Here is an 18967-nt window from a genome sequence, read left to right on the forward strand (position 1 = left end):
AACTAAATAATGCATCCTGTAGGATGTTGTTCATTATGAGCTAATGACATATAAATATTATCTGCTATAATCTGATTTGTTAGCGGCCTTAAATTCCTTTGTTAAATTAGGAGGGGCAGAATTATTTTAAATAAATCAAATAAATAAACAAATACAATGGCTGAAGCAGCAAAGATCTGGCTAGACAGTTCAAGTCAACAAGTGGAAGTTGAGCTCATTTCCCCACCCACAGCCAACATGCAGACCCACCAATCCTCATGTCCCGTGTGGGTTTTTGCATTTTTTATTTGTTTCTCCCCATCCCCGTCTCTTCTCAACTCCTCCTACCACCCCTGGCCTCTTCTCCCTTTGCACATTGCTCCTTTAGAACACTGCTTTTCAGACCCCCTCCCTCCTGGCCTTTTTTTTTTTTTTGCCAAATTAACTCTTGACCTTCTCTCCACATAGCTGCTCATCCTAATCCCACCTGCCTGCCCAGTGCTCCTGTCTCTTTCTCTTGCCAAAAGCACACCTATTTTTCTGTCCCTGTGCCCCGTGTATCTTTTTTTCTCAAGCTTCCCCGACTCATTGGCCCCATGGTTTTTCAGATCAATGGTCTTCCCTGTTTGCCCCCTCCTCAGGCTGCTAAGACTCTTCTAATCATCCCTTCCTGTTTCTTAACCAGCTGCACACGGGCAACTTATTTTATACATTTTGTACCTCCTGGGTCTTCTTGCCATTCAGCTTCCAATTCCCAGATCTTTCTAGCACACCCTTGCTTCAATCCCCGTTTCTGATTGCAACACAAAACTCACCTATAGAGATTTATCCTCCTTTACAAAGTAACCTTACGCCTCACTCATATTTATTTAAAATATTTATAGATTGCTTTTCTTTTAAAATAATCCCCAAAGTGGCTTACAAACAACAATCTGTAAAAACAAGAAATATTTCCGCCTCTGGCTGTTTGTGAACATTCCATGACATCCAGGCAGCAAGAGCTGAGCCAATTGCTGAAGCAGCTCAAAGCTGATAGGCAGCTGCAAGCATCTTTAGTATGCTGAAGGTCAGCATACATTTATTTCCTGCACTGTACTGAGGGAAAGCCACTGCTGGGCTGAGTAACTTACCTGGTGTGCTGAAAGCTGATAAGAGACCACTGGATATGGAACATATTGTCAGTAACCATACTGGGCTTGCTGTCCTTCACCAGAAACTGAAAACTGTCTTCTGTCTCTTGAGTCCTCTCCTCATGTAACACATACTGGATCAATCCTAAATTCACTTCCTCTGTTAAGAAGAGACTCCTCTGTGAACTAATCCAGGAATTTAATAGCAATTTTGGCATACATATATGCTAGCCTTCTCCAATCTGGTGTCCTCCAGATGTTGTTGGACTCCAACTCCCATCAGCCTCAGCCAGCATGGCCAATGGTCAGGGATGATGGGGGCTGGAGTTTAATAGCACCTGGAGGGCACCGGGCTGAGGAAGCCTGATATAAGCCATAAGGACATCCTCCATTGCTCACCTAGTTTCTGTATATGACTTATAAATTAATACAAAATATTCAAAAAAATCCAAGAAAACCACAAGAATTACAGAACAGACATGATGGACATTGTTTTGAAATGGCTCCAAGATTTCTCAGCTTGTGTAATTCACTTATGCAGTTTACATTTGCTTTTAAAAATACAGAAAATGATGACAACACAGGCTTCAGCCCCTCCCAGTGAAATTCCTAAGTCTAAATTCAAGTCCCACTCTGTTGTTCTCATTTGTGGAATGCAGAAGGGTGGTAAAACTGAACACATGTGAAATTGACACAAATTGAGTTTAGACTGATCTGCCCGTTCCAAATCTCCACTATATCAAAAAGTCATAGGGCTATGCTAAAAATGGGGTGTGCCATGAAGGAGGCAAATGCATTTCCCATCGAAAAAAGAGAGGGGATGTCCCCAGAATGTCAAAGAGGGAAGTTCCAAACTGTATAGATTTATTTGTTTATTTTCTTTAAAAGAGAAAAAAAATTCTTCTTAAAATACCCAACGCGTTTCAGCCTTATAACTAGGCTTTCATCAGGGGATTTATGTTGTTGTTTATGTTCATGATTTATGTTGTTTATGTTCATTGAAGCCATCCATAGTGAAAGTGAGAAGTACTCTATTGAATAAAGCACTTCAACAACATAAATCCCCTGATGAAAGCCTAGTTATAAGGCTGAAACGCGTTGGGTATTTTAAGAATTTTTTTTCTCTTTTAAAGAAAATAAACAAATAAATCTATACAGTTTGGAACTTCCCTCTTTGACATTCTGGGGACATCCCCTCTCTTTTTTCGATATTAATGAATGTCCACACCCTATATATATTTTGAAATGCATTTCCCAGCCTTGCTTTCCTACCTTGAGTAAATGTAGTTATTGATACTCCTGGCTGCAACTTCTTCTCCATGTAACCGTGTTCTGGCCCAGTTGTTATCTCATAGATCAGCTGCTTGTCTTCTGTATCAGGATCCATAGTCAACAGCTCTTTCTTGGTGATCAGATTTTTCAGCTGGGTTGAAGACATAAAGCCAGTGATGGCATAGATGGTATGATGAACAGTTCCTGGATGTGAGCTTGAAAGCTGAAACCTAGTAGTTTATTGCACTGGCTAAAGATTATTCCCTTGGGCTACATTTGCAAGTCTGAATTGGCTCTGAAAGCTACACTTCTAAGAATGATCAAGAGGAAGAGCAGAGCTACTCTGACAGGGGACAGAGGGAAAAAGGAGGGTGGGGGCTCTACAAAGGAGTTACAAGAAATTAAGGCTCCCATATGTAGTTAATTGTTTTAGTATTTGTTTATCTATTTATCTAACTATTTTTACCTTCTTGTTCAGCCAAGACAATTAATCACTTCACATACTTTGGGCAGCAATGAAGCCTGTCTGCATCTAGATTGGATTTTCCCCTGTACCATTCTAGAACCCACCCAAATAGGGGTTTGCTTCCTCTACACTGAGCTGAGGAGCAGGAAGTAGTTGCACAGAACTGGATGGTGCAGGTGGTAAGCCTAAACCACAACCAGGCTGACTGCCGTCCATGTCGCTTGTCGCACTCATCCTGCCCATGTCCAGAGCAAGACACGAGCAGAAAGCAGGGTCCAAGTATGGTACCATACCCTCTACAAGCAAACCTGTTTAATAGACTTAGGGATATTTTTATTGCTATTGGTACAGGTTTGTTTAACATTAAATATAATGTGTGAAAGTGCGGGTGCTGCTATCCACAACTATTCACAGGAGAGCTTTGAATAAAAATCTGGCTCCGTTTCCACACCTTTTAATTGGTGATGGAAGAACTGCTTGACTAATCACGGCAATTAATCAACGAGTGCATTAGGAATGCAAATGCCAATAGCAGCAGAGTAAGACATGAGAGTGTGCAAGTCTATGGCATGAGGGAAGGGGAGCTGTGCTTTTAGGGACCTTAGCCTTACAGTTTAAGATAGATGGATTTGTTTAGCCACAGCTGCTGATGCAACAAGCCACAGAGGTCTATGCCATCCATCATAATGGTTGGCAGCCATAAGGAAAAAAAAACAGCTCCCTTTCGCTTAAAGCACTCTAACTCCAGCCCAGCTCTTTTCCAGTCAATACCACATTGCAAGGTTTACACATTTCATGCTCGAGAAGATCTGGGCAATGAGGCAGTGAGGAAGACCTGCGCATACTTAAGCATCAGTGAAACTGGAGAGTAAACACAGATGCAGCAAGGACATGAGGTGCTTCCCCACCAAAACTTTCAATCTTCTTAGTATTTAGCATAGAAAAATTCCATGCCATGAAATAAAAGAGGGAAAATCCAGCTCTTTCCAGGTAAGGCTGAAAAAGGGGCTTTTTTTGGGGGGGGAGGCGTCAAAATGTGAAATACCTCTGCTTGAAAAAGTGGACACACATCCATTCTGCGTTGACTACAGACCCCCTTTGGGGCTCATTCAAAATGGGATATGCCCAGCGCCCCTGGGGCCAGTACACCTCCATTGCCAGTCCTACTTGCCAACAAAAAACCAGAACAAAACCCACCTTATCTTTATGAAGGAAGAGAGGGTAACCACAGGTGGGGCGGGCTCAAAATGCCTGTCTAGACTCTAACAGGTGTGTCATTTCCAGCAGTAATTATGGTGCTTGTACTTTTATAATTCATTTATTTAGCAGACTTATATCCTGTATTTCCATCATTTAGGTCTTCAGAGCAACTTACAAGCATGCTTGAATACGGCCTCAGCAGGGGCTGACCTTCCACATGTTGACCTTCCATGCAGAACAAAGGAACAGAATCTCTCCACCTATGCCTGACGGTTCCTTAGGCTGCAATCTAATACATGTCTACTCAGAAGTAAGCTCCACTGGGCTCAATGGGACTTACTCCCAGGTAAGTGTGTACTGGATTGCATCCTAAGGCTCTAGTTATCCTCAGGGATGGGGGAAAGAGCAAGTCCTTGGCAGAAGCACACCCCATCCACACACACCCTCCTCAGGAATGGAGGAGGTAAGAGTATCCAGGACAGGATGACAGGGCTGCAGTTGCAGACCTCTGCTTCATAATAGCTCCCAGATCTAGAAAAGCTGCCCATTGTCTGTTCTGCATCTTCCGATACCTATTCAGTGGCCTTTTTCCTATATCTCTGTGTGTAAAAACGTTTGAGTTGAAAGCAAAGCAAATGTAAAAGCCTACCTTGCCATCTATGTACTCCAGCCACTGGAGGCCCAAGTTAGTGACAATTCTTGGGGTTCCATCATCCACAGGAAGAATTTCCACTCTGAACCACTGGGGCACAGCAGTCACAATCTAAGAAAATTTCCAGGGAATGGTTCAGAGGATTGATACCCACATTACATTCTGCTGTTTGCATTACATTATGTGGATGAAGATAGGTTACACTGACTAGCCAATAACTGGCAGCAGAATTACATGGTACAGCTCTTGCTAGACTGTACCATTTCATAGTGCAGGTAGGGGAGCACATGTCTGAATGGTCTCCTATGAAATTCAGGAAAACAAACACACAACGTCCCAGCATACAGAAAACGCACAGGTCAGGGAGAAGAGGTATAGACTTGGCTTTTTCTTAACATGCTAGCTTTCTATGGGCAGGGAAGTTCCCCACCACCAACCGCCACCCACGGGGAATCATTTCAGTTTGCATTTCTCAACCTACTACCTGAAGCAGTACAACTCAGGAGGATAAGCATCTACTGCATATGAAGATGGGCTCAGATTGAGCTCAATAGCCAGCATTGTTTCCCCACTAACCTCTTTCCCATCCTCCTCTACAACGAAAAAAGGATTGGTTCCATCGGACACACTGAAGGTGAAGCGGTCCTCCAGTGAGTTGCTTCCATCGTGACTATAACTGATCTGGTTCTGGAAGACATCCTCCATCGTGAAGGCATGGGTCTGCCGATAATGGTGGCCATCGCTGGTATGTTCAATCAGGCCATGCCGTGGGGGTTGCACAATGGTGAATGTGATGGATCTGGCCTGCCACGAGGAAGTGAATGTGTGTGAAGGGGACCCAAGGAGATGGGACCAAGAGACATAGCCTTGAAAACTCTAGAGAACCTTTCCTAAGAGGCCATTCCCATAACCTTGAATTCCAAATGGTGAAGTTGCAGAATTGCAATTCCAGACTGCTGCCTAAGAGAGCTGCTTCATGCATTACATTCTGCAGACAAAGAATGGTCTGATCTGTTCATGGTTACTTCTTCACACAACAAATTAATTTACAGGACTCAATACTCCAGATGTACTAGGAACATAGGAAGCGGCCCACTGGTCCATCTAGCTCAGTACTGTCTACACTGACTGGCAGCAGCTCTCCAGGATTTCAGGCAGGGATCTCTCCCAGCCCCTCCTGGAGATGCCAGGGATTGCAACTGGGACCTTCTGCAGATGCTCTGCTGCTGAGGTATAGCCCTTTCCCTACTCACTGATTGCTATTCACTTACAGAGCAATCTTATACATGAATATTAGGAAGCTAGTCCTTTTGAGTTCAGTGGAGCTTACTCCCAGGTAAGTGTGCACAGGATTGCAGCCTTAGATGGCTTTTTTTTTTAAGGATTAGATAAATTCACAGAGGATGTGTTTATCAGTGCCTACTAACCACGCCAGGCAATCTCGTGTAGTAAGATCAGCCTCCTCTCTTCACATTTTTAGATGGCTGATGAAGACCCATCTTTTTATGCAAGCATTTGGTTAAATTTAAGCCATTATACTGATGTTTATAAGGATTGTATGGATTGTATAGATTTGTTTCTGTATGGTTTTTGTATGTTTTTTATATACGCTGTGTATTTTTAAATCTATGCAATCTGCCTCAGGACCCACATTCCGTGTGAGAGGCAGATAACAACAACAACAACAACAACAACAAATTATTATTATTATTATTATTATTATACAGAGGTAGACTTCTGAATAGCAGGTGCTGGGGACAAATGACAGGGAAAAGTCATCACCTTCATTCCCTGAGCCCCCAGAAGCATCTGGCTGCACACTGTTGGCAACAAGAAAGCTGGACTAGATCGGTCTGATCCCCCAGGACAGTTTTTATGTCAAATTGATTGTGCAGAATTCTGCAGTGCTTCAAGAAGGAGCGACACAGAAAGGGCTTCCTCCTTTACCTCTGTGTCAGTGTCTGTGGCTTTGAGCTCAAACTCTGTGATGGTTTTTCTCACTCCTTCCTGGACCCTCATCCCAGGGCTCTGCACGACTGGTAAAGAGTCGTCTACCGGGTTTATGGTGATGTCAAAATTCTGGCTCACCTATTGGGGGAAACAAACAAAGAGAAAATAAAAAACAGATTCCCATCCAATTAGGGATGTGCTACAATTCCACCCAATGGATTTGATACAGAATTTTCCATGAATTCGCTTATACTCTATCACTGTAGATCAGATTTTTATGTAGTGATTTTCCACAGCTATTTTCAAAAACTGATTTGAAATCAGCCTCTAAAATATCAGTATTAAGAACAATAATTTTACTGATGTTTCCTTTCATTTATTGATATTTCCTTTCAAAATATCAATATTAATATCAAATTTTTTTGCAAGGGAAAGAACGGATTGGTAAAAGCAGCGGCTAGTTGACAAAGAACGAATTTGAACCGATACCATCAGGTTGATGGAATGCTTTCGAACTGGCACTGTCCAGCGGATCCCATCCCTACATCGAATGCAGTCTTTCATGGATAAACTCTGCCCAAACATTTGGGGCACTGTTGCTGTTTTGCATGTTGGCTTCAATTGCATAGCGGCAAATTCAGGTTGCATAATTTTATTTATTTATTTATTTATTCATTCATTAATTCATTACATTTATATTCATTCATTCAGTTTATATACCGCTCCATAGCTGAAGCTCTCTGGGCAGTTTACAGCAATTAAAAACAATAAAAACAAATATACAAATTTTAAAAACAATTTAAAACCACAATTTAAAAACAATTAAAAGCAATTTAAAAACGCATGCTAAAATGCCTAGGAGAAGAGGAAAGTCTTGACCTGGTGCCGAAAAGATAACAGTGTTGGCGCCAGGCACACCTCGTCAAAGAGATCATTCCATAATTTGGGGGCCACCACTGAGAAGGCCCTCTCCACTCCAATTGAAGTGGATTTGGCGCTGTTGCATAACTCCCCCCCACAATCAAACTTTTTGCAGTAAGAAGTTGTGGGAAAATGCACTGGGAAGTAAGGATAAACAATTGCTTGATGCAATGTTGTCTAACCTCCCCGCTAACGAATCAGGATGAATCCTCTACGAACAAGTTGTCTAGAAGTGACCTTTCTCAAGAGTGAAAGGAAATCCACTCACCTCATGCGTGCCATCAGAAATGGAGAAGGCAAACGTGTCTAAATGCTTCTCAGCCTCACTGGTATGGATGTACTGTATGCTACGGGAGACCAGGTCTGCCTGTCTGAAGGAACTAATCCTCCTGCCTAGAGTGGCAAAAAATAGCAGGGGAAATGAAACAGCAGCAAGTAGATGCCTTCTCAATCACATGGACTGGAAACATACATAAGAACAGAACATAAGAACACAAGAAGAGCCTGCTGGATCAGGCCAGAGGCCCATCTAGTCCAGCACCCTGTTCTTACAGTGGCCAACCAGATGCTGATGGGAAGCCCGAAACAGGACCTGAGTGCAAGAGCACTCTCTCCTCCTGAGGTTTCCAAAAACTGGTATTCGGAAGCATGCTGCCTCCAACCATGGGGGTAGAACATAGCCATCAGACTTAGTAGCCTTTAAAAAAAAAAGGCTATACCACAATCACCTGATTGAAGAGAGGGCTCAGGGGTGGACCACAGCCCTGGGTCTCTCAGTGGTATGGCCAAACTGGCTTGCCGACTAGCACCTACCCAGGTGCAGGCAGAAGCTGCGGCTTGGTTGCCCTGGAGAGGGGAACATGGCAAATCCCCCCTCCCCAATGCCTGGCTGTTGTGTGAGAAGCAGAGAAATTCTCAGGGACTTGCATTGTTTGCAAGAGTGAGGGGAGGAAGCAGCTGAGAAGGAGAAAACTTCGCAGCCCTGCTCCTGAACCAAGTGCCAAGAGAAGGGAGTGGATGACAGTAAACCCCGTATCTGAGGCTTGGGAAGGACTGGAGAGGAACGGGCAGGGATGAGCCTCTGAGAAGCATCAGACAGACTGGGGTCCTAAGAAAAAAAGACACCGGGATCCAAACACCTCTTAGGGAAGATTTTTTTTTTTTGGCCATTTTGCCCAGACCCCGTATGATTGTTAATGGTAATTAAACTAATTGAGTTGTTTTTACAATCTAGTATGCTGTTGGTTGTAGTTTGTGTTACTATGTCGTCTTTTATTTCATAACATCTAATATTATGTTCTGTATTTGTGGTCAGTTGACTGTAAATAAAGATTTGACTGATACCTCTTAGGGGCTCTTGGACTGCAAGAAATGCTCTGTGGCATCAGAAGTCCATGAGCTGGCCCCGATTTCAAGGTCTGCTCTTACTTTTACACAAAACAATTTCTCGTCTCATGGTGCTAGCCTCCAAAATATATGAGAACACCCTCTTTCAATCTACCTCTGCCCCCAAACCCTCAAATCTTGCTTTTGAAAAGTCCCTCTTCTAGGATAACAGCCTTGAGATAATTTAAAAGAAGAATGCAGTGTAGTTACATTTGTATTTCTTGAGCATAAAATTCATTTATCATTCAGGACATAGCCCAGAACATGTAAGTGTCTCAGGCAGAAAATCCAAAGAGCACCCTTTCCCTCTGGAAACCATTCATTTTCAGCTCTCTCCCTTTGTCTGTGTGTGGATGTGCTTGTGAGAAATATAGAGAAGGGATGGTGTGGCACAAAGAGAAACAGCTATGCAATTCTGCAATGTCACAAACTCTACCAAATTTTGATTCTGGCTCCATCCAACATTGGATGCTGCTCCCACCCCTGACTGACTTTTCCCATTGGTCAATGGTTGTTTCCACCCTTGCCCTAAAAAATTTCCCATCCCCGACTTAAAAGCACCCAATTAAGCAAGTCTCCATGGAGCACTTGTCTTGATTTCGCTCCCAAAAGCCAGTAAATGTTTGCAAACCTGGCGACGCAGAGTGCTCCAGATGTCCCAGCTGGGGCTGCTTCGTAATCCTGTACAGGAGGTCACTTGGCTCGCTGTCCTGATCCACGGCCGACAACTCAAGCGTGGTGATCTTCTTCACTGAGTTCTCGTCCAGGGTCAGTCCTGTGTTGACAATGATGGATGGAGGCAACCGATCCTCTGGGAGAAAGAGGCAAAACGATAAAATAAACAGCTTCCTTTCCCTCCTAAGCTGTTCTCTTGTCTCTCACATGCACACATTCTAAACTGGGCTGCCACCTGGGTAAAGAAGTCTTAGATATACTAAAAGGCATATAATCAACTGGCTATCAGTTAAGTTTGCAAAAATGTGCATTGTGCTTAAAAAACAACAGTTCTTAAGTAAAATGCAAAACTTTAATCAATTATAGCCCCCGCCTGGTCCTCTTCATCACTGACAGTCCTTTCCCCTCTGCCTAAACCAAGTTCCTTGGCTCAAGCCTTCTCCTTGATTTCCTTGTTTCCAGTTAACAAAAGCCATTCTTGACAAAGAAAACAATGGCTTGTAGCAGGATCCCTGGCCTTACCTATTATGCTAAGTGCAAATGCCTGGTCCACCATTTTGTTTCCTTCTGCATCTGCCACGTCAAAAATGAAAGCAAATGTCCCACCTGGCTCCCCCTTCTCGTGGCTGTACTCCACCTGCCCTGTGGAGATAAGGCAAAAGGAAAAGAGTGAGTATAATACCTAGAACTAGCTTGCATTACTGCATTTTTAAAGTCTGGGACTAACAGAGCAATCCTAAGTATAGTAAGCTGGCAGAACTTAGGCTGTGAGCACACTAGTTGCCGATACCAAACTACCGCACACGCACACCTGGAGGGGGAACAGGTCGATCTGTTGATCAGTTGCAAAATCTCTTTGAAGCAGAATCATAATACAGTAGGGTCCACTCATACGGCAGGTTAGGTTCCAGACCCCCACCGGAAAGCAAAAACCACCGAAAAGCAGATCAGCTGTAGTGCGGGGGTCTGGAACCTAACCCGCTGATTGCACCAAAGGAGGAGAAGATCAGATCTTTCTCTCCTCAGGCGTGATCAGCTCCAGCGGGAGTCTGATCGTGCCAGAAGAGGAGAAGGTCGGCTGTAGTGAGCTACAGCTGATCTTTCCCTCCTCCAGAATGATCAGCTGGAGTGCGCGAGTCTGACCGCCCCCGAGGAGGATAAGGATAAGTGGGAGTCTGATCGCGCCAGAAGAGGATTGGATGTAGTGAGCTGCAGTTGATCTTTCCCTCCTCGGGTGCAATCAGCTAGAGTGTGGGGAGCTCCAGCCCCCCCTCCAGCTGATCACCCCACTGGCGCAGTATTAACAGAACGCCAAAAAGCGAGGCCCTACTGTAATACAAATGCACTGAAGCTGATCCCACCAGGTTTTACAGTAAAAAGAGGCGGGGTTTGACTAGCGTCGTGTGCCCCCGTTTTCAGAAAAGAGCGGTGGAGATTAACTGGAATCAGCAGAACAATGAGTCTGTTTCTACCCTTACACTGGCTTAAATTAAGCTGGTGTAAGTTACCCCTATTCCAAACTTTGTTCAGGAGCAGGGCTGTTGCTGGCCTAAGCCTGGCAGAGGGAAGACAAGTCTTTAAAATAGAATTTGACTTGCACTACCCTTTTTGCTGGTGTAAGTTCCATTGCGTTGCCAGGTCACGTGACTGAGCTGAAAGAGGTTTGGAATAGGAATAAGTCTCCCCTTTTCCCACCACACCCTTTTTGGGGGACTTTCACCAGTGTTGCTCCAGCTAAGTCCTGGCTCAGCCAGGACAGGCTGCAATCCACCTATTCCAAACTTGCTCATCCCGGCGCATCTTGGGTTTGGACCGCACTGTAGATGGTAAACCCACAGCTGGGGTATAGCATTTTAGATTGCAAGTGGGGGCTCATACGACTGAATGTTCCCCCATACAAAAAAACAATAACTCATACAAAAAAGAGTTTTAAGAGAACGTAGGATATAAATTCTCACTGGCATGCTAGTTTTCTCTATGGAAGATTAAAACAACAGAGGAGCATTCAAGTCACAAGGCACCTGTGCACAAACCTGTGCTGACCTTCCAGGTACCTGGAAATGTGGGATAACATAGCATCTATACAAGGGATACAATCCATACGTAAGAACCCCCAATGCTTGGATTATGGGAGAAAAGGTGCTGGGGGGGAGCATAATGAAATCTCTATGTCATACCTCCTGAGTCCCTTCAATTTTAGTCTAATCATGGCCCTCTACAGCTTTCACAAGTAGTAAGGGGGCTGGGCACCATCTTCCTCCCCTGTAACTCAAGCACTGAGAACCACATATAATAGGCTACTGTAAAGACTTCCAGGCTTTAACCAGCAATGTTGCTGTATGTAATCATTTCCCTTAATGCAGCCTTTCCCAACCAGTGTGCCTCCAGATGTTGTTGGACCACAATCCCCATCTTTCCTGACCATTGGCAATGCTGGCTGAGGCTGATGGGAGTTGTGGTCCAACAACATCTGGAGGCACACTGGTTGGGAAAGGCTGCCTTAACAGTACACCATATCCTTGCCTCAGAATGACTTGATCTACTGAATTACCTCCCCCCTTTTAGCTACATTGCTAAGCTCTGCTCATCTACAACTCTCTATCCCTAGGTTCTGGCTAGCGATGGGCTCTGGTTCTGCAGTAATTGGTGTTGCCATTGGATTAATTATTATTTCTGATATTCTGTATCTTTGCGGAGAGAATGCTGAAACAGAAACTCTCTGTGCCTGGTTTCCGATTCATTCCTTTTTTCTGATTTTTTTAAAATTCACTTTGAAATCATTGATCATGTGAGTGATACATTTATTGATCTACTTTCTATGTGAGCTCTTCAAATGTATATTCCCTTTCACTGATGTCAATAAGTTGATTGTAACTGACAGTCAGAAAGCATCAGGAGGGAATAAGGTGTTGATTGTAAGCAGCAGTGAGGAAGACACTGACTTGATTATCTGCCTTAATCTGCTCTGCAGTGCACGTGAAAAGGATTGTAAACAGGCAATAATTACAGTTTAGAATAAATACTGATACCAGCGGAGACTCATGAATAAATAGTGATTATAATATCAATAATTCTCTGCAAAGCAAAGACATATATATTGGAGGAGATCAGAAAAATGAGATATGGAGGAAAAAGGAATCAGATCGTTAAAACGAAACGTAAAAAAAGGAAAGGATTCCATCCCTGGTTCTGGCTGACCCTGGCTACCTAGAAACACTTCCAGGTCAGTTTCCAGCTCTTGCCCTGAACTGCTTAATACTATGCTTGTGGAACTTGATCCCTGACCTCATATATCAATAGAAGTATCCTGCCTGCCTGCCCTTTTCTGATTGAAATTGGCTCTTCCAGCCCTCCAGGAAGCCACCAAGACTTTAGTGAGTCTCCCTGCAGATTAACAGGCCCTACATCTTTTTAAACTGACTCTCCAGATTTGAATTAAAGCATCAATCCAAGAATGTGAGAAAAACTTGCACACACATATGCTACAGAACTCTGCTGTGGAACTGGGCTTAAAATTCCAGAATCTGTTTTAGACACCAGAACCAGAAGTGCCCACCTTTATTTATATCAGCCTGTGTGAAACTTTTCACCGGTCCCTTCACAGAGATCTGAACCAGGGAATCTCTTCTATGTATACGCAGTACTCCGAGGATGGGATCCTTTTTCATTATGTATCTGATAGTCAGGTCATCCGAGTCAGCATCTGTGGCTTTAATATGCTGGTCTGTAATGACTGCCACGGAGCCTAAACAGTAAAAGAAAGTCAAAATGCCTGCTATTCCTTCTTACAGACCAATTCTGAAAATAATGGATAGGGTTGCAGTGTGTCCTAAATAGGCAGGGAGAACACCCACAAATGTTCTAATAATTCACAAGTTCAGATAAGCAAGATTGTTATTTTAGATGGGGCAGGAGGGTAACTTAAATGAAAGGCTAGAAATGGGAAGGGAAACTAATATTTGTAAATGTTTATTAAAAGTCTAAAGACAGTTACGTGCTAATTGCATATGCTCATGCTTATTGTTTTTTGCCCGCCTCTTCCTTATCTCTTCTTCCTCTACTGAAATTTACATTGGTTGTGTTTGGACATTACAAGAAGCCATGATATATTGTGATGGGAGCCTAATCTTCTCCCAGGTCTCATACACTCCCCCACCCTATCCCCTCCAACTTTTGCTTCTGATTTCAATTAATCACAGTTTAGCAATACATCCAAAACCTAAATTGTGGTTAATCTTAACTATGGTTTGTTAAAACATGTCCGCTCTGTAAACCATGGCTTGAAGTTGACGTGTTTCAAACAGTCCACAGTTAAGATTAACCACAGTTTGCCCTCAGGCCTGGACAACATAGCAACCTGTGGTTAATCAAATATGGGATCAAACGCACCAACTTCTCATGCCTGCACCAGGGGAAAGGTGCACATGAGTCCAGAGGGAGAGGCTAGGCTTGTTCCCATCAAGATAAACCATGGCTTATCACAATATTATAACACAGCCATTGAACCATATGAAGCTGTCATATACAGAGTTAGACCATTGGTTAGACCATCTACATTGACTGGCAGTGGCTCTCTTGGGTCTCCCAGGTTTTCAGTCTGGATCTATTTGGTTGGAGATGCTGAGGATTGCACCTGGGACCTTCTGCATAGAAAGCATTTGTTTTACTACTAAGCTTTGTTCTCTCTGTCCCTCCTTGGGACAGTTTGCTTTACTCACTATAGGGTCAATGGCACTGAAATGATAACAGTTGATGTTGAACTGAATACATAATTTATGTTGTCTTTGTCAAGAAAATGTACAGTTTAAGCTATGGTGAAACTTAGCAGGGGGCGCAGATAAATAATATAGAAGAACAGAGTATGGGACAGTCAGGTGGAGACTAGTTACACTTCAGAGAAAATCTTGCACAAGGCATTATAGGAACAATGCATGGACACGCTGCAGGCTTAAAACTGTTTGAATAATTGTTCCCTCTTCCTAAGGGGACCTTGAAAATTGTAGCTCTGTGACAATGAGCAAAAAAGGAACTCCAAGAATATCTCAGCACCTCACCAGACTACAATTCCCATTTGAATCTATGAGGAAGCTATCACTGTTAAAATGATATAAAACCATAATATGCTTGTAGTGTAGATATACTTACAGTGAGATTGGTTTTTCTTCATACACAGAATGCATTATATACCGAGAGACAGAGACAGAGAGAGGAGAGAGAGAGAGAGAGAGAGAGAGAGAGAAGAGTTTTTGTAGAGAGGGTTATGCTCTGATTGCTTGCTCTCAGCACATCTACCATTCTCACAAAAAGTATGGTTGGTGTTTACTCCTTACCAGCAGAAAGTTGCAAGCCCCTGTTCACAACTAATTTGGGCGGAACCATCCTTGCCAGCTCAATGGCAAACTCCACCTTCCCATTCTGTGTGAAGAGACCATCAGAAAGTGAGAATCTGAACTCATCAGACTGGGCACTGGGACTGTCCGGTGTATAAACAATCAGTTCATCCACGACATCCTGGTAGGTGAAGGTCGAGCCCTCTGACAGTGGTTGTCCATTCTCCAGGGGATCCAAGTGAGACTGTCTCTTGCGGAGATAACCTGAGAATAAACAGAACACAAATGAGTTAGGTCCTGCCTATCTCACAGACCATATCCTTCCCACTTTCCAACGTCTCACTTTTATTTCCTACCACTGTACTCATTCTTCACACAATGTTTACCTAACCTACAGAATCTATTATGACAAGATGAGGCAACAGTCACCAGCCTGGATATCCTTTCAGAAGGATTTCTGGGTGCAATTAAGAGAGCTAGTTTTAAATGGTTTGGGAATGGGTTACCTGAAAGGCCACCTGAAAAACCTACCTGAACCTTAAGATGCTCTTTGGAGGCCCTGTTCCATGTGCTGAACGAAGTGAGGCAGGCAACCGCTGAGGAGGACCTTCTTGGTAGTGACCCAGCCTTCCCAGGAGGCTTAGTCAGCACCAGCTTTGTGGTCTCCTTTTGGTGTCAGGTGAAGATCTTTCTGTTTACCCAGGCCTTTTAAATAACTTGTGGTATGGGCTTTTCAGTTATTAAATCTGTATTTTTAACCTTGGTGTGTGTGTGTGTGTGTACTATGTTTCCACTGTGTGTGTTTAGTTTATAAACAAAATAATAATGAATAGGTAAATTATAGAAGATAGGTCTACTGAAAAGCCACAAAACTCAAAAGTGGAGTCTCCATCCTCACAGGTAGCGTACCTCTGATCACCAGATGTCAGGGGCAAATATAAGGGAGCAGCTGCCCACTATCGTGCTCTCCTTGTAAGCTTCTAACCGGCCTCTTGAATTGGAAAACTAGACTAAAAGGCCCACTAAAGAAACTCTGCCTCTTGTCTTTAACAGCTGTTAGTTCTGTTTGTTAACTTTTTCCCTTTTTAGACTTAGATTTTGCCTTTTTCTGTACTGTGTTGATTTTGAGTAAACTCCCTTTTGTATACGTAAAAATTCATGAAACACAGTAATCCTTATATTCATGGGGTAATACTCAACATTAATCATACTCAGAGTAGACCCACTGAAATCAATCAACTTAAGTCCACTGATCTCATTGGGTCCATCCTGAGTACACATGATCTTTAGGATGAAACTCATCCATGTAAGTGTTGCTATGTCTGCCTTGGATCCTGAAGGCAGGTACAGAATTATACTTAGCAGATAAGAAATTATTCTTTCCCGATTTGCTGAAGTCTGAGCTTAAGCGTCTTTTGAAAACACTGAAATGTCTCTCTGCTCAGTTTGGGGTTTGGCAACTCAAATTAAAGTGAGACTCTAAAGCCAAGATATTGGGAGTTTAAAAGAACAGCCCTGCTGGATCAGACCAAAAGCCAATCTTACCCAGCATTCTGTTCTCACAGTAGCCAAACAAACGGCTACAGGACACAAGTGCATCAGCACACTTCGTACTTGGGCTTCCCCATCATCTGGTATTCAGAGGCATGCTGCCTTCAACAGCGGAGGTAGAACATAGCCACTGTGGCTAGTAACCGCTGACAGCTTGATCCTCCATGAATTTTTCTAATCCTCTCTTGAAGCCATCCACGTTGGTGGCCATCGCTATATCATGTGGGAGCAAATTTACTTCCTTTTGTCTGTCCTGAATCTTCCACCATTCAGCTTAATTGGATGACTCCAAGTGCTACCATTATCAGAGAGAGTTTGCTTGCTGTAGAGAGCTGTCGGTAGGCAAAGATCCTAAAAGTATCTCAAGTGCACTAACTCAGCAGTATCAAAAGCATGTGTCTTACCACGAGTGGGTTTCTTGGTTACTACAAAGACCAGCTGGTGGTCAGGAGTGTCCAGGTCTTTCATCCTGAAGGAGGAATTTCTGATCACTACCCCTTTGCTTTCCTGCACTTTGATGGGCTCCACCTCCATTCCCGGGGGCTCATCATTCAGACGCTATATTAACATGAAAACAATCATGACAGAAAGTACACTCATGTAATGAAGTGGGATATGCCACAGAGAAAATTGGGGAGGGGGGGTAGGAAATGCAATTAGAAGCTGCATCATCTGGTACAAAACTGGTTTTGTAAATGTAAAAAAACTCAAACAGCTTAAATTTGAATCTGCAACTCAGGAGTTCAGGTTTGTGGGATAAATTTGAATAGTACCTTAATTCTAAGCTTCTAAAACCGTAAGATACCAGAAATAGCACAAAACTAACCAACAATTTGAATTAATTTTCCATTAATATTCATGGGATTTCATATATTCATGCAGGCAATACTAATCAAAAGAGAGGTTGCAGATTCCTAATGCATAGTATATACATTCTCTCTAAACTCATTATGTTTTATGAGTGAAACCCAACAAGTGAACTCACCTTAATGGTGATGTTGATACTGCTAGTTTCTGATTGGCTGAAGCCATCACTGACATAAAAGCTAAAGGTATCCGTTGACGGTTCAATACTTTCGTGGACACTTTGGAAGTAATAAATATGGTTTTCTACCACATCTTGAATCGAGAATGACAGATCTGAGCTTGCAGTGTATCCAGCACCAAATCGCCTACCTGCAAACATAGCATTGTCAATATGAAGCAATATTTTATTTTTAAAAATAGTACTACGCTGTCCAGCAAAAAGAGCAGATAAATGCTTCCTCCTATTTTTGCTTAAAGGACATTTAAATTAAGCCTAGCAGCCTTCACAACACTCTATGGCAAAGAATCCTCCAGCTTAAATTGATTTGTATAAAGAAGTTCTTGAGTTTCAGAAAAATGTTCAAGGACATACATAAAAGTAATGGTGGCAATACAAATCCCTCCCACACATTTTTAGAATAAACTGACTGACTGATTTCCTGCAAGTCAAGAAAAAAGTACTATTTTTAAAGTACTTTGAACCACTTTTTTAAACTACTTTTAAAGTTTCAAAAGTCCTCCTTATGATTACACCAGAGAAGGAAGGGAGAGCATGCAAATCCAACACTTGCTGTGGCTCATTCTTGAAACACTAAAATATGGTTTAGCGTTATGTCTGAACCAGCCCAGTGTAAAGATGTGCCAGAACAACCCACTCCCAGCAGAGGCTGACTGGAAGTAGGCAAGGCCAGATCAGTGAATCATACAGAGACAAAGAGGGCAGCCTTACCTGCCAGTGGGTACTTTGGGTTTCACAGGAGACACTCTTCACTCTTTAATTAATTTATTTTGATGGCACACTAGCAGTTTTCTTGTGGCTTGGGAATTAGCAGCCTAGAAATTCAGGGTGTTCTTAATGAGCAATCCAAAGAATCTACCCCCTCCCCACTCTCCTCTTATTGGGTTCCTATCTTACCTGTCTTGGTGTTTTCAATGTACCCATATTTTGGGAAAGATGTGATTTTCACCATCAGGCCTTCTTGGGCAAGATCAGAGTCAATGGCAAGAGTGTGGTGAGCTCTAAGTGGTACCCGCCCTCCCTCATCCACCTGAAAACACAAAAGCAAAAATTAATTTGACATTTGCTTCAGCAATGTTGTAGCTGATCCACTGCTGTTCCACCCTTGACTAAACAGCTACTATTTCCATGGAAATTTTAACAATGTGGGGAAAGGGAGCTGAAACAGAAAGGTCTCCCCTCTTCACCATCAGCTCAGAATGAATCAGGATGCATAAGGATGGAAGGCAGCTACAGGTTTTACATGCTTCAACTTCAGCCATCTGTCTTCACGCAATTGACCAAGGGATCAACAGAGAAAATGGCAACTTATACTTTTAAGCTTATCCAGCTGGTCCAATTTGTATGGCCCCAGCCAAACTAATCATAACAGGAGACACATGGGGTTTCCAACCCATATTTCATAGAATC

At 43.0% G+C, this 18967-nt stretch overlaps 1 protein-coding gene across 5 annotated transcripts in view; it reads right to left on the reverse strand.

Moving 5' to 3' along the window:
* Nucleotides 1-18967, reverse strand: part of FRAS1 (Fraser extracellular matrix complex subunit 1) — a 416443-nt gene that overhangs the window by 55434 nt on the left and 342042 nt on the right. For 4 of the 5 annotated variants that reach the window (XM_061583284.1, XM_061583285.1, XM_061583286.1 and 1 more), the window contains 13 exons: nt 18455-18587; nt 17498-17688; nt 16917-17070; nt 14962-15225; nt 13188-13376; nt 10154-10273; nt 9588-9767; nt 7839-7963; nt 6647-6787; nt 5276-5503; nt 4697-4810; nt 2382-2532; nt 1110-1269 (listed from right to left, as the gene is read on the reverse strand). In XM_061583284.1, the coding sequence (XP_061439268.1) occupies nt 1110-1269; nt 2382-2532; nt 4697-4810; nt 5276-5503; nt 6647-6787; nt 7839-7963; nt 9588-9767; nt 10154-10273; nt 13188-13376; nt 14962-15225; nt 16917-17070; nt 17498-17688; nt 18455-18587 (2150 nt within the window). The remainder of the gene's footprint in view (nt 1-1109; nt 1270-2381; nt 2533-4696; nt 4811-5275; nt 5504-6646; nt 6788-7838; nt 7964-9587; nt 9768-10153; nt 10274-13187; nt 13377-14961; nt 15226-16916; nt 17071-17497; nt 17689-18454; nt 18588-18967) is intronic. The other variant, XM_061583287.1, reaches the window with a different exon arrangement.

The sequence above is a fragment of the Rhineura floridana genome, chromosome 9, assembly GCF_030035675.1.
Source record: "Rhineura floridana isolate rRhiFlo1 chromosome 9, rRhiFlo1.hap2, whole genome shotgun sequence".
NCBI classification, from domain to species: Eukaryota; Metazoa; Chordata; class Lepidosauria; order Squamata; family Rhineuridae; genus Rhineura; species Rhineura floridana.